The 15,170-nt window shown below is 33.9% G+C and overlaps 1 protein-coding gene across 1 annotated transcript; it reads right to left on the bottom strand.

The window, feature by feature from the left end:
* Window positions 1–1,365: 1,365 nt before the first annotated feature.
* Window positions 1,366–13,979, bottom strand: dor (vacuolar protein sorting-associated protein 18 dor). Its single transcript, XM_090104955.1, has 9 exons — window positions 13,532–13,979; window positions 12,886–13,217; window positions 10,171–10,482; window positions 8,717–9,939; window positions 7,978–8,147; window positions 6,219–6,370; window positions 4,114–4,179; window positions 2,443–2,608; window positions 1,366–1,765 (listed from the first exon to the last, which is right to left on the bottom strand). The coding sequence occupies exons 1-9, from the start codon at window positions 13,788–13,790 to the stop codon at window positions 1,530–1,532; spliced, it is 2,916 nt and encodes a 971-aa protein (XP_089961081.1). The 5' UTR covers window positions 13,791–13,979; the 3' UTR covers window positions 1,366–1,529.
* Between the last annotated feature and the right edge of the window lie 1,191 nt (window positions 13,980–15,170).

The raw sequence follows: 15,170 nt of genomic DNA on the forward strand, positions 1-15,170 counted from the left end.
AAGATTATCCCTATAAATATGCAAAGTTAGAAACTATTCATTCTGTAGTTTTATCATTAAGAATTTTATTGTATACATTTGGATAAAATGGTTTTCTTTCAATAATTCATTTTCATGTACTTTTATTTCATCCAAAGAATCTTACTGAATAGTCTACCAGCGCCATATGCAGAATTTTAATGTGGATGAAATATTATTTTTTGATCGATATCACATCAAGACATGAATAAATGTGATCTATACTTATATTATAAAGCTGAAGAGTTTGTTTGTTTGTTTGAACGCGCTAATCTTGGGAACTACTGGTCCGATTTGAAAAATTATTTCGGTGTTAGATAGCTCATTTATAGAGGAAGGCTTATAGGCTATATATATCATCACGCTACGACCAACAGGAAGTGGAGCCACGGGGGTGAAACCGCGCGGAGCAGCTAGTATTAAATATAGGTATTAATATGATAGTTCCTCAGTTAAGTTAAGAGTGGGCTACAGAAATCTACATAGCAAACATTCATATTAAAAAAAGGTTGCTACAAAATCGAGATGGTGATCGAGATGTAAACTGCACCTAGCTTACAAAATAGGGATCAGATTGATTAAGAAATAAAACACACATATTTTTTATAATATAATATATTAATGATTATATGCGAAAAAAAACTAAATCACAGCTTATAACAATTGTTCTATCTATACAAATATAATAGTATCTAATATATTAATTAGCTTAAAGAACACAAAATAAAATATTATCACTTAATATTTTCTGATTTTAAATCATTTTCAAATAAAAACATACCATAAATGAATTTTATAGAAAAAATAAAACAGTTACATTTATGAGATAACATGATTATGATTATACATTATTTTTATCAGTCTTAGCCTTAGAACATTATAAGCATACACAAACGAACAGTTCATCTAAATTCTATGTACATAATTTTATGAAATCTAGTTATAGGCAAAGTTCTTGCGAAAGCGTGTTTTTTGATGATTTGGTAAATTTTGTGGCGGCTTTTTGTGATATTACAGTTTATAGGAACCTTTTTTTTATAAGCCACTAACTAACACATTATAACAGTCATGCCATTTTACAAACAGGCTGTATTCCAATTTTTGCTGTTTTTTTTTACAAATGTAATATGTACAGTTCGATTCAAACTTAATGGCGGTTCGGAAGTTAGCTGCGAATGCACGAGCGCGCAGGTATCCGAGCCTTAACGTTTCGGTAATATCTAAAATTGTTTTCTGCGCATCGGATCGTACGATGTTCCGAGCCGCCATTAAGGTTGAATCGTACTGTACTAGGAAAAGATTTTATTTATTTTTGGCAATTTTCAATTTTGTCACGAATTTTCACAGTAACAGATTAAGCAAACATTTACACATAACACAGTAGACAAACAATGTATACGTAACAAGGTTTTATGTTTTAACTAGTACATTCTGGCGCCACTCGGGTCATCAAAACCGACACTTTTCCTGTAGCATAACACAGTATACCATTATTACTATATTCACTACAGTCACTCCCACTCTTTCATAACGCGATCCCAGTCCTCATCAGCGATAAACGGTTTATCGATACACGATATCATATATTCCCCGCACAGCACACACTCACTCGCCACTATGTCGTCTATTTCGTTTCTCAACACTTCCCGTAAAGGTAGTCCACTAGATGTCACTGTAGATAGCTCTATGTTCGATAGAACTGCCAGTTGGCGCTGTAGGTCTGTTAGTTTGTTTCTACGCGCTGGTGCTGTGGAGAATTTGATTATTAAATTTGGTGTAGAACTTCGATAAGGATGCTTACCAATAATGTGCATGTGTAGCGTGAAATGTGTTTGTAAAGAACCAATCATATCGCTTCGTATGGTTTGAAGTGTTTGAAGCACATTTTTGGAGGAAAAGCACCTTAATAATTGTTTACTTTGAGGTTGAAACTAATATACCTAATTATAAAGCACTGGAGGCTGTGTGTGTGCAACGAATTTATTAATTCTGTGTTTATCGTATAGGTTTGTGTGCGTTGTGTGCGTGTGTGTGAGCAAGTTTTGTGTGTGTGTGTGTGAGTGTTGTGTGTGGTGTGTGTGCGTGTTGTGTGTGTGCGTAGCTTGTTTTTGAAGTGAAACTTCTTTATCGGGGTTAGAAAAAAATTTAGTGTAATATTTTTTCGTTACGCGCGACATTTTTGCGTTACGCGCCATCTTTTTCTTATCCCTACCACGCGTGATTCGACGTATTTCTGTAAAGTTGCATATAGTAAATTATTTTTTGAAAAATAAGGTCATAAAGAAGTTTCACTTCTTACGTGTGTACACTAGTTACTAGTACACGCACACATTTTTTTATTTATTAGCGTACATACGTACGTATGTGTGTGTGTGTGTATGTGAGTAAGTTTTATTGTGTGTGTGTGTGTGTGTGCACACTCACGCAGCGCGGGCTGTATGTGCGCGAGCAGGCAGTCGGTGTGGAAGCGGTGCGCGCAGGGGAACAGGTAGAAGGGCCGCAGCAGTAGGGCGATGTCGCACACGCGGCACACGTCCGTCACCGACACGAGCACGGAGCGGTTGCGGAACGACTGGATCTCGTTGCGCACCTGCAAATTATGAGAGATTTTAATACGTGTGAAATTTTATAGGTAACTAGCAAACCGGGCGAACTCCGTTTCGCCACCAGATACATCTTTTCTTTGCTATAAACCTCACAGAGTCCGAGACTTTTCGAACAAATGCAAAACCGTGGAAATCGGTTCGTGCGACTTATTTTTATATAGTAGACTTATAGGTTTTCCGCCCGCGGCTTCGCACGCTTTGTCTAATAAATTTTACATATACTAAAACCTTCCTCTTGAATCACTCTACCTGATAAAAAACGCATCAAAAACCGTTGCGTAGTTTCAAAGATTTAAGCATACATAGGGACAGAGAAAGCGACTTTATTTAACACTATGTAGTAATATATTCAAAATGAAAAAAAAAACAACATATTTTGAAAAACCTACAGCCTAATAATTCTAAATGGAATACGCAAGTTATGTGTGTGTCGTGGTCATATCGTAGATTTGCTCATTTCATGATATGATCGATCATTTCGTGAAATGGCCGCATTTCATGAAATGCTCGAATGTCTATTGGCCACATCATGATGTGGTTTGGGCAGATCAATGATAAGAAATCGTTTCTCGATATGGCCAACTAAACGCGCGGTTTTTTCATGAAATGATCAAAATTATTTTATCATATCGTAAAATAGTTACATTAATTATTGGTAGAGGCGCTGCAAGCGCTGTGTTTATGTGATAAGATGGCGGCCGCCGGCGAAAATTTAATTATTCGCAGTTTAAAACTTCATAGTTCATTTTATTACAATATGAAGAAAGTCATAGCAAATAATTTACGACGAAGAGGTTCGAGTACTATGGAAAATGCGGATATCTTATATTGAGGAAAAAATGCGTCTAAAATCCTTTACATAAATATATTTATATATCCTATGTTATTATAATTGTTCCTTTTTTAAAAAGCGATTCGCTTCTGGCACTCGCCGGCCGCTACCGCGGCACGCTCGCTTTGCTCGCTCGGCTCGTGCGTTCTTTATTAAAGTCTAACCTAACCTAACCTAAATGTTTTCTATTGCAAAAACCATTCGCTTCTGGCATTCGCCGGCCACTGCCGTGGCACTAACTTATATGACAATAAACAAGTTCTAAAAATATTCAGAATTTTTTAATGTTTTATGGACTTTATATATTTTATACGATCTGGCCAAATGTGGATGACCATATCGTGAAACGTTGACGATTTAACGATCTGACCAAACCATGTTGGCCATTTCATGAAATGCGACCATTTCGTGAAATGGCCACTCATATCATGAAATGATCAAATCTACGATATGACCACGACATGTGCACAATCAAACTCAATATAAATGTCGCTGAGACGCTCATAATGCGCGCACAGTCGAGCGGAGCGGCAACGTCGCGCCAGCCGTTCGTCATGTGCGCACAATCAAACGGAGCGGCAACGTCGCGTCGCTCGTCATGTGCGCAATGTCGCGCCAACCGCTCATATTAATTTGTAATAAAATAAATATACTTACGCATTCCGCAGATTTTGTCGCATCCTCCATTTCCACTTTTAATTCTTCTATCTGATTGTTGTATTCCTGAAAGTAATTACATTTACATTATTAACTTAAGCATATTTTTAATATTTAAAACATGAAGAAATGTTTATTATTGGAAATATTTAGCTTATTTTTTCAGTGATTTAAATATAACACAATACAGATTTTTTTTAATTAAGTAGAACCGAATACACGCTGACAAGTGCCTTCACATAAAATTTTCTAGAAAAAAGAATTCTTTTAAATCAGCTTACACGATTAATCATAAACCTGTTAAGGAAGTGTCAGTAGTTCGTGATCTAGGTGTATTATTTGACAAAAAACTAAACTTTTCAAACCATATTGATCATATATGTTCTAAAGCTTGGCAGATGTTAGGTTTTATAAAACGGAATACAAAAGATTTCAGAAAAGCAAGTACGATAATTTGCCTATTTAGTGCCCTAGTTCGTAGTCTATTAGAATATGCTAGTACGATTTGGAATCCGCATTATCAAATTCATATAGGCCGCATTGAACGCCTACAGAAAGCTTTCACAAAGTACTTAGCTTTTAAGGATCACCGTATCTCGTATAGGGCAGCTTATAAAGATAGACTGGATCACTTTAAATTAAACTCTTTGGAAAATCGCCGTCGTTTACTCGATTTATATACATTGCATAAAATTATTCATGGGAACCTTAGCTCTAACCTAATTATGTATTTGAATTTGTCAGTTCCACGCTCTATTCCACGTTACGGTGTTTCTAGTACTTTTTGCCCAAGTTTATCCCGTACTAATTTAAAAAAGAATAGTCCATTTAATAGGTTAATGAAAACGTACAATAGTGTTACCAATAAAAGAAATAGCTTACAACAACATAGTAATAACGTTGACATTGACATCTTTCACGATAATTTTTATAGTTTTAAAAATAAAATAGTAAATTTTATTCAGTGACTGTGTTGTATTTTTGATGTATTTGATGTATTTGACATATTTTATTTTATAGTACGGGAGCCAGGAACAGATTTTATGACCAAGTTCCTCTCAAGCGGTAATTAGTAAAATGCATCAAAGTATAGTATTATGAAGCCTCGTGAACGTCAGCTGGAGCTCGGTTGGGGGGAAGAGCGGTTGTAGCCTCCCGTATCAGCTGACGGTTTTTCCACCAAGATACAGCCAGCTGACCTATATATTTATCCATAGTTACATATAAGCTATCATTAGGTAAATTTTTGTTTGAGAGGAAATCACGGAAAATAATTTTTTCTTTAAATTTAACTTTCATGTTCGAGTCGCCAGCTGACGTATAATACACCATGTTGTAACCAGCTGATTATTTTTTTTCGTTGAGATATTGGGTTAGCTACAATTTGACAAATTTTTAGCTGAGAGGAAATGAATGAATGAATGTATTTTTTTTCCTACGTGCGTGGGAGGCTACAACCGCTCACCCCCCCAACCGAGCGCCAGCTGACGTTCACGAGGCTTTATAATACTATACTCTGATGCTTCTGACGAATTATCTCTTGAGAGGAAATAATGAACCCAATTTGCACCTGGCTCCCTAACCATTATGTGTTTTATGTGTTTTTATTAATTTGTATTGTATTTTATATGTTAATTGAATTGCCATGTTTTAATTGAATTTTATATATTTTTTATTTCATGGATATTTAAAATTTCAAAATTTTAATCATGTTATCATTGTAGTATTAATTTGATGTATTCTTGATAAATTTTTAATTATGTGATGAATTTTATGTTTTATATTTATTTTTTTCGTCAATGGATGATAAATTTGATTATGTATTTTTAGACTTTTAAAACTGAAAAATTTTAAGACATTTTTTTTTTATAATTGTTGTATACGCCTGCTTTATGGCCAATTCAGTTTATGAAATAATTATTAATGTATGTAAATTGTATTAATTGAGTCATTATTGGTGTGTCTAATAAATAAATAAATACACTATTAATAAAAAAGAAACAGCAATTTAAATCACTAATGCTTGACTTTATCAATAAAACAGTAATTTAAATATTAATGGTTGACTATTAGTTTATACAAATCAAAAAAATATTTATGTTTACCTCTAAGCTCTGACAGATCGGTTCACTAAAATGGTCTATAGTGGTGAGATCGCTAAAGAACGGCAGGATGTCTTCAATCTTGATGAGCGAACACTCCTCTAGGAGAGCCATCGCTTCCTTTATATCCTGGTTCTTTGTTATTATGTGTTCCGCTGTAATAATTATTATGAATTTAAAAAGACCATTCAAATGGTATTGTCATGTTCATTTTTTTAATGGAATGAAAAAATATCGTAATAAACGTACAGACTGTAAAAATAGTAAAACTATTCACATACAGGTAGAAATAATTACAATTAAAAATTTCTCAATAATTATAATTATTTTATAGATAAATTTTTCACAGTAAATTGGCTATTTCGTTGAACAAATATAAATCAATTTTAGTATCATACATGGTAGGTACATAATACATTGTTTTCTGCTTGTGAATTGAGTGAATGAAATGTTTAAATTGGATTTAATAATTATCTATATCAATACAAAAGCAGACAGATAGACAATCTTCTTCTTCATAGATACTGCTTTCCGAATCGGTGGTAAATCTTGATAAACTTGAGCGTCTTCAAAATTTCTGTATTAGATTTATTTTCGGCCTTCGAAAATATGACCATGTTTCTTCTTTCAGGAAAAAGCTCAAGTGGCTCCCTATCCGACTTCGCCGGGATCTACACTATTTGCAACTACTGTTCCGTATCCTTTTTAATCCCTCCGCTCCCTCCTACCTCAAATCCAATTTTTCCTTCTTGCACAATGAAAGCTATTCACTTCGCTCTGAGGACAGACTTATCTTGCGTGTTCCATGCCGACGCACAAATTTCTATGGCAAGTCATTCGCAGCAATATCCGTGAATTTATGGAATTCTCTGCCATTAAACATTCGGCAAGCCCAGACCGCTTCGGGGTTTAAAAATCTTGTGAGACAACACTTTCTCTCTGCTGTTGATCCGGATCAGTAGTATTCTTTTAATATTTTACATGTATGTGGTATATATTTTATTGAATATCAGTGTGTTTCCTTCAGAATATATATTTATATTATTTATGTATAGTTATATATAATTTGTATGTATAGGTACCTATTTATTTTATTTATGTATGTCTATGTAGATTTATATCTATTATCCTTGTACATGTATATATATATATAATATAGATATGTATGTATGTAGATATGTATATAGATATGTATTATTTTATGTAGATATATATTATAATATGTTTTATACATGTTTGAATGATAAAACCTCTTTATTTTTCTGTTTTTCTTGCTACTATTATTATTATTATTATTTTTTTCTCTGTTCTCGTCCCGCCATTTTAGTGACCTCTTTGCTTGTTACCTTTTACCGTGGTTGCCTGGTAGAGATCACTACTTAGTGATAAGGCCGCCAAGTTAATTGTACTCTGTTTTTAGATGTAATTAATTCTAAGGTTTCCTATTTGTACAATTAATTCGTGTAAAATAAATAAATAAAAATAAATAAATAAATAAATAAATGTTAAAAATATGTATGACGATTCAAAAGTGCTTCTAAAAGAAGTCTAATTGAATAAATAAATGCTTGAGTTCGACAAAACATATTAATTTTAAATTCAATTTATTGCATATGCTATGTTAATTGTTATCGCATATCTTATGCATATTTAATTGGCGTAGCTTAATATTTATTCATCTCAAAAATTGTATCACTAGCTGTAAGGTACTTTATCATAAATAAATAAATAAATATTTAATTCAATAAACAAACAAACATACCAACACCAAGCCACAATCGTTTCTGCGTGCTAACATCATCAGGCATAGCGGCTACACTCTTAGCCAGCGATACATCCACATCTAAGGCCAACTCTAGAGCAGCTTCCCACAGCCCTAGGAGTGCTGAGAGGGTCACACAGGCTTCTGAGAGACCGTTCTCGCGACATAATCTGGAAATTTTAACGGGAGAATAAAATAAGTGTTGTTATTTAGTCTATGGTAAGCAGTCTTATCAATAAGTCTCTTTATAAAAAAAAGACGGGTTGCACTGGGGGAGTGCCGGCAGAAGTGAAAACTTGATTATTAACGTTGAGCATGTTTGATATTTTGGAATGGTATTTCGTCTTACGCTTTTTCGATCAGGTCACGTGTCCTGACGCGAGTTTAAGATTTTATACCCATTACAGAAAATGTGCTCAACGCCGCTAAAGAAGTTTTCACTTCAAAAAAATTAAAAAAATATACGCAATGGGCAGTAAGAATTTTTTCTATAAAAAAATATGATGAAAATTATATCAATTTGTTTATCTTATGTATAAGTTTAAAAATAAATAAAAACTGATTGAGTTTTCTAAAATTAATAATTATATTATAGATTTACAAATATTTATAAAAACTTCTGCAATGAAAAGAGAGTCGCTACACTTTCGTAAAAATTTTTATGACAAATAGCATGATAATATTAGAGACTAAGTATCAGATGGCCCTTTTGCTTGATCTGACATAAAAAAGAACCTACCTCAGAGCATAATGCACATCGTAATTCACCATCGTGACATCTTGCCCCTGCCTCGCCAGGTACCTCTTCAATGCCGGCTTATCACTTTCCACGTACAATGTCAAAAGGTAGTTATGTATTGCTTTATCTTTCACATTATAGTTCTGAACCATAAACTCCAAGTATCTTGTTATCTCTGACGAATGTTTGTCATCATTTTCACAGGATAAAAACGCAGGCAGCAGTTTGGAAGGACTCAATCTTGGCCCTTGAGCAATTAGCGCGTCTACCGTATTCTTCGGCGTCTCCTCCATCAAAACTGGCGCGAATTGGTAGAAAAGTTCCGGTTTCTTCAACGATTGAAGCATATTTAGCGCTTCCAAGAACGATTTCCTGTACACATGCTGAGCTACCACATTTTCATAGTCCTCATTTATCACTGTCAATTTGATCAGGTTCTGTTTGTCCCCGTGAGATGACATCAAGTCGTAAACAACTGATTTCACGTGTTGCATACATTGCACAACTTTCGGTTGAAGGAGGAACACCTCAAAATCGCTTTGCAGCTGATGATATTCTTGGGAATCTTCTTTCCCCGAACGCCTTAACGATCCGAGCTGAGATAAGTACAGCTCAGTCATCCAGATCACAATCATTGAAATTAGAGTCTTATCATCATCGTTTAGAGCTTCTAATCGCTTGCCCAAGTATACTTTTAGCGCATTTACTTGATCTACTTCGAGAAACTTGAGACAGATAGTCTCGAAACTGCTCTGCGTTTCCGCGAATACCTCAGCGCTTTTATCGTAATCTCCCTTAGCGAATAGCAAATCAGCTTGTTTAACATTTATAATGTCAATGAATGCGGGGTTATTTTGGCAATATTCTTTCGCCAGATCGAACTGTTCTTTATCAGAATATATCCTCCATACATTCCTTTCTTCCTTATTAACTTTGTATCGGAATACTGCTTTGTCCGTGACGGCCCAAATGGTTCGTCTTGCTGGATCTTTTACAATGTTTTTCAATTTGCCGTGGATTTCGGAATATCTATCTTCGTAAACCAATTCTTGGTTCAGAAGTGATACAGCTTTTACTCTGTCGGAATACATGAGTAAAGCGTGGAATTCGGTTAACACAAAGGACAGAGGAGTATTCTCTTTGCCGTCTTTGTGAGACGGATAGTTGATTAGTTCGCTTTGCGTAAATAGAGAGTTGGAATTTTGTTGTGAACTGGGATCCAACTGTAAAAAGCATTAAAATGTATTGAAATAATATTTTTCTGCATAATTACCTTGTCTTCTAACTAATTAGTATTGTAACTTAATAAATAATCACTTGTTCAAAACTTTTACAGCCTTATTTACAAACATTATAACATCAGACATATTGTAAAATTTGTTCAAACTAAGAAACATATAATAATTTTTTAAAACCCTAAAAACCATCCATTTATGAGAAGAAAAATATTTTACCTGTCCATAAAAAATCCCAGGTTCCGTGAGCCAAGCAAATGTTTTGGGGTTGCTATTCTTATCGAAATAGAACTGCAATTTGGAATATTTCAGCGTAGATGGTATTTCCTGAAACCCTGTCTCTGGTGTTGTGAGATACGAATGGAATATCGACTGTAGGGATGGTTTCTCGTCCGAATACATCGCATGTCCTATGAACTGGTAGAGGCGTGTCGGCGTAGTGACGAATATAAAGAATTTGCTTGTATTGTTTACTCTGTGGAACTGGATGCCCGTGATCGGTGTGTCCGCGCCTTGACCGACGTCAAAAATCTGCATTGATGTAATATTCAATTTAAAACAATTATTTGTTTCATAATAAAGTAGTTAACTAGTATAAACGCGATTTTTGGTATGAATGTGTAATTGTTACTCTTTAATGCAAAATTAACTGAACAAATTTTGATAATAATTGGTGGTGTAGGTTATATACCAAAAAACATATATAAGCTAATGGCTAAATAAATACTTTCGACCAACGCGCAAAACCGCGCGGCATAGCTAGTATAGTAATAAAAACATGATAATTTAATTATCAAGAGAATTTACATGTTAGATTCAAACAGTTACATTTAAATATACAGGGTGTCCCATTGTTGGTATACTAAGCTCAATGGAGGTTATAGTTTAGCATACGCTGAGTACGTAAAAAATACTTATAAAATTCCAGACGCATTTTTTTTTTCAAAAAAGATGAATTCTTAAAACTCTATGTGTATACTCATAACAAGCAACCCGCCCAACTTTGCCACCAGCATGTGAGCTATCGTTAAAGATTATGATTTCATAGACAAAATGCTCACATTAGAGAAGCGGTATATGCCGGCTGCATGAAGCTAGAGAAGAAAACATGGATTTTCAGGAAAAATTTCGCAAAAAATTTTTGACGTAATTTTGTTGTTTAAGAATTTTTTCCTGATCAGTGTATGCAAAACTACAAGGCCCTTCGCACATTTGTATACCAATAGTGGGACACCCTGTATATCTAGTACAAGAGCAGGAGCAAATCATGTTATAGCAATTTATTAGTATGGTATCCATTAACATTTAACATTATTTTAACAAATATAAATAAACTAGATTTGCGCCCGCGGCTTCGCCCGCGTTTTCAAAGGAAAACCCGCATAGTTCCCGTTCCCGTGGGATTTCCGGGATAAAACCTATCCTATGTGTTAATCCAAGTTACCCTCTATATGTATGCTAAATTTCATTGTAATCAGTTCAGTAGTATTTGCGTGAAAGAGTAACAAACACACACACACATACATCCTCACAAACTTTCGCATTTATAATATTAGTAGGATTTTAATTACCAATCCATCAACTTCCTTCCCTCCATAAATGGGTAAATAATTAGGCAGCTTGCAAGTAACAATTAATTATGTTAAACATAATGTTTAAAAAATGTGATACAAGATAAACAGTAACAGCCGTACAAATAAAAACTTGCTTATTCAAACCTTATGCAATGCATAGATATGATAAGAATAAATAAAGAATAAGGATGTCATAATTTCTTACAAATAAATTTGGAATAACGTCGATGTATCTATGCTCACGCTATGCAATAGGCGCGAAGCGGCAACGTCGCAATTCATTCACAAAATTATGAAAAACATTGAAATTGTCTACGGTTAAGCCTTGGTGCTGTCATTTTGCTGACGTTTGACTTCGTCGAATTTGTTGTGAAGTTTCATCATACGATGTTCTGTTTATTTATTTTTTAATATTTATTGGAAATAATTTAAATATATCATTAAATATGCAAGCAAATGATAGATAACGCGATCCGCTATACGAAGATAAACCCACCTTGAGATAGAGAGTTGCCAAATAACTGGTACTCAAAACATACAACTCCAGGCTAAGAAGATTTATATTTTCAACGAAAGTGTATATATTATTGTGATAAGTTTAGAAATAAGTTTTATGTATGTATGGTTTGGCGCATGTTGTAAATAAATAAATCATTATAAATATCAAAAGGGTTTTTCATAATTTCGTATATTTTGACATTTCATACAAAATTTTCCATTTCAATAGGTACGTAATGAAATTATTAATTTGCTCAACTTTTTCTACTTCTCGTATTACTCTCATTGCTATTATCTCAAATTTAGATTGAAAATTGCTTCTAAAACTTTTAAAACACAGCACAATGTACTAAAAGATATGTTATAATTCGGTTATGTCAGACTTATACTAGGGTGGTAGCCGTAATAAGGACGGAATAGCATTAGTATGAATACTTATTACGAAGTTATACTAGGTTACATTTATTTCGTGTTTATTTGTATGATTTTTCCTTATTCTTAGTTTATTCTTTGCATAAAATGTTATAACTCGTTTATTTGTACGGCTGTAAATGTTGATAATGAAATTATTAGCTATGTAGTACAATCATTATTACACATACAAAATGCAAGCAAATGAGTCACAGATTGATTACTTTTTTTTCTATGTTTCACATTTCACTGATTTCAAATTTTAATACCCGGAACCAGACTAGGAAATATTAATGCCTCAGCCCCCGGAATCACAGACACAATAGAAAATTTATTGTGTCGTGGCCCGATCGGTCCGCTCGGTGGTCAAGGGGTTAAAAGTGTACTTTTTTGATAAATGCTCTATGTAATATTGAAATGCTTTATATAATTACTTGTGCACACATCATACCTGTCTCCAATACTGCTGGCTGGCAGTAAACATCTTGTCACTCTCTGCCTCCAACTCCATTTCAAGAATATGCCCCTGCGAGGTTCCCAACAATATCGGACCAGTAGTAGTTGTTGACTTATTCTCGTAATTCCACCCGACTTCTGTCACCTCATAGTTCCGTGATTTACTCACAGACTTCAGTTTATTACTCTTACGATGTAGATACACTAGTTCTGGACTCCCGTCTTTGTTTCTAGCCGCAAACGCCAGAAGCAAATGGTGTCCGAGTGGATCAAGGAATATTGATGTTAGTTTCGAATTCGGTTGCACACTTTTTGTGTACTGGATTTCTGTAATCAATTTGTAATTCAAGCAACACAATGGGATTTATTTTATTGTTGTGTTTGTTGTCTATTGAAGAAAAATACCCTGGAGCTATACTAGTGGCTCATAATAGCAATGGTTAAGTTAATATAAAATTGAAATCAATTTAAAGAGTTAATATAATTAAAACTAAAAGACAATGACAAAGATGATAAATTGATCATCAAAACACTTTGGAAATTAGCCAATCAATAGATAATTATTGTGGTAATTGTTTTTCTTGTTACTTTATTTTATTACTTTAAATACAACTGTATATGTTTGGACATAGATTACATACCTTCATGTTGATCTGGCATCTTTAAATCCAATCTAAATAGCTTCCCATTCGCCATCGCCAATACTAAATAGTCGCTAGAAACTGCGACATGAGTGATCAAATCCGATGGGTTAAAATTCATTTTCTGTTTAGAAAACAACGGCGTGTTATCTTCTAATTGCATGTTTATGTATCCAGAAGAGGTCATTTGGTCTGATACTGTTACAGGCCGCTGGGAAACCTGCGAAGCCTGCTCGTACTGGTCGAATATAGATGTCATTTTGTTTATTTTCTGAACCCGGAGTGAAAAAAAATCCTTAACTCAACATACAGGATAAAGGACTCTCTCCTTTTTACAAAACACACTCTTAAATGCCCAAAAGTTATTACTTTTATTTACTTTTACAATTTTTATTTAAATGTAAGATAACTCATTCCCGAAAAATAACAAGGCAAGAAGGGAGTAATCAGTAATCAAAATAATATGTCAAATCACAAATGTCAATAATTTTTCTGTTGCACAGATAAATGATAATATAATACCATACAGTGACAGATAAAGCGTGTTATATTCAAACTTGGTTATCATCCCCGTTTTCCAATTACAGCACTAGAGCGCATTATGCGGCATAATGCTTAACGTTGAATGTTCCAACTACAGCAACGCTTCGCACAATCGAGCACTAGAAAAAGTAATGCGCGTGAATTGATGCGTGCAATCGATTTATCGTTAGTAATTATTAATTGTTGGAAAAAAATTTAAAGCTTTCGTTTCATTGTAGTTTTTTCGAAATAATCAAAGTTAATTCAAATTGTTTTAAAAAAATAAATATAAGCATGGATCAAGGTACAAACATTGAAAAAAATGTTAATGAAATAATCAAAATCCAAATTACTTAAAATAACCGTAAATATTTTTCGACCAATTATTATGTATACTGTACTTTATTTACACATTAACTATCTATTGCTAACATAAGAATATTTTTTTTTGAACACTGAACTTAGCGCAACCTGCTGGTGCGTTTCACGTTCCAATTAAGCATCAGCATAATTCGGCATTGTGCGGCACTGAGTCGCATTATGCTCTGTAATTGGAAAACAACCAAGGCTATAACTTATAATCATATAATGCAAACATGATACAGTATAATTGTGAGTAATGACTATGCATATATATGTAGTTTACGCAATAATGGCACAGTATTACCATCCTACAGTATGGCGACGAATGTACTTGTGCAGAGAAACGGAGGGGAACTGGCGGGGGGTCGGGCGACGCGGGCCGCTTAATGCAATCACGCTGAGTTTGCATTAACTATCGCGAAAGGACGACGCAGTCGTATTTTTTGTGTAATAATTTTATTATACATAGGTACTTACATATTCTATTATGACGCGCAAAAACTGTTCCGTTTACGGATGTAAATCTACATTGAAATCCCAGAAGGAAACAATATTTCAGAAAGATTGTATTAATTGTATCTGTTGAATTAAAATCAAAGCTATGTATATGTTGTCCTCATTATTTTCTTATCAGATTGTACATCCCAATGCGAATGCATTACTTAGTTAAATGGTATAATATACAATTAAGAACATCCAAAAATAAAGTGTCCACGTAAATAATATTTAGCAGTGCAATATCACAACAAATAAT

This window comes from Colias eurytheme, chromosome 8 (genome assembly GCF_061535395.1).
Source record: "Colias eurytheme isolate Ceu_HAF_F1 chromosome 8, ilColEury1 Martin Lab GWU primary, whole genome shotgun sequence".
NCBI classification, from domain to species: domain Eukaryota; kingdom Metazoa; phylum Arthropoda; class Insecta; order Lepidoptera; family Pieridae; genus Colias; species Colias eurytheme.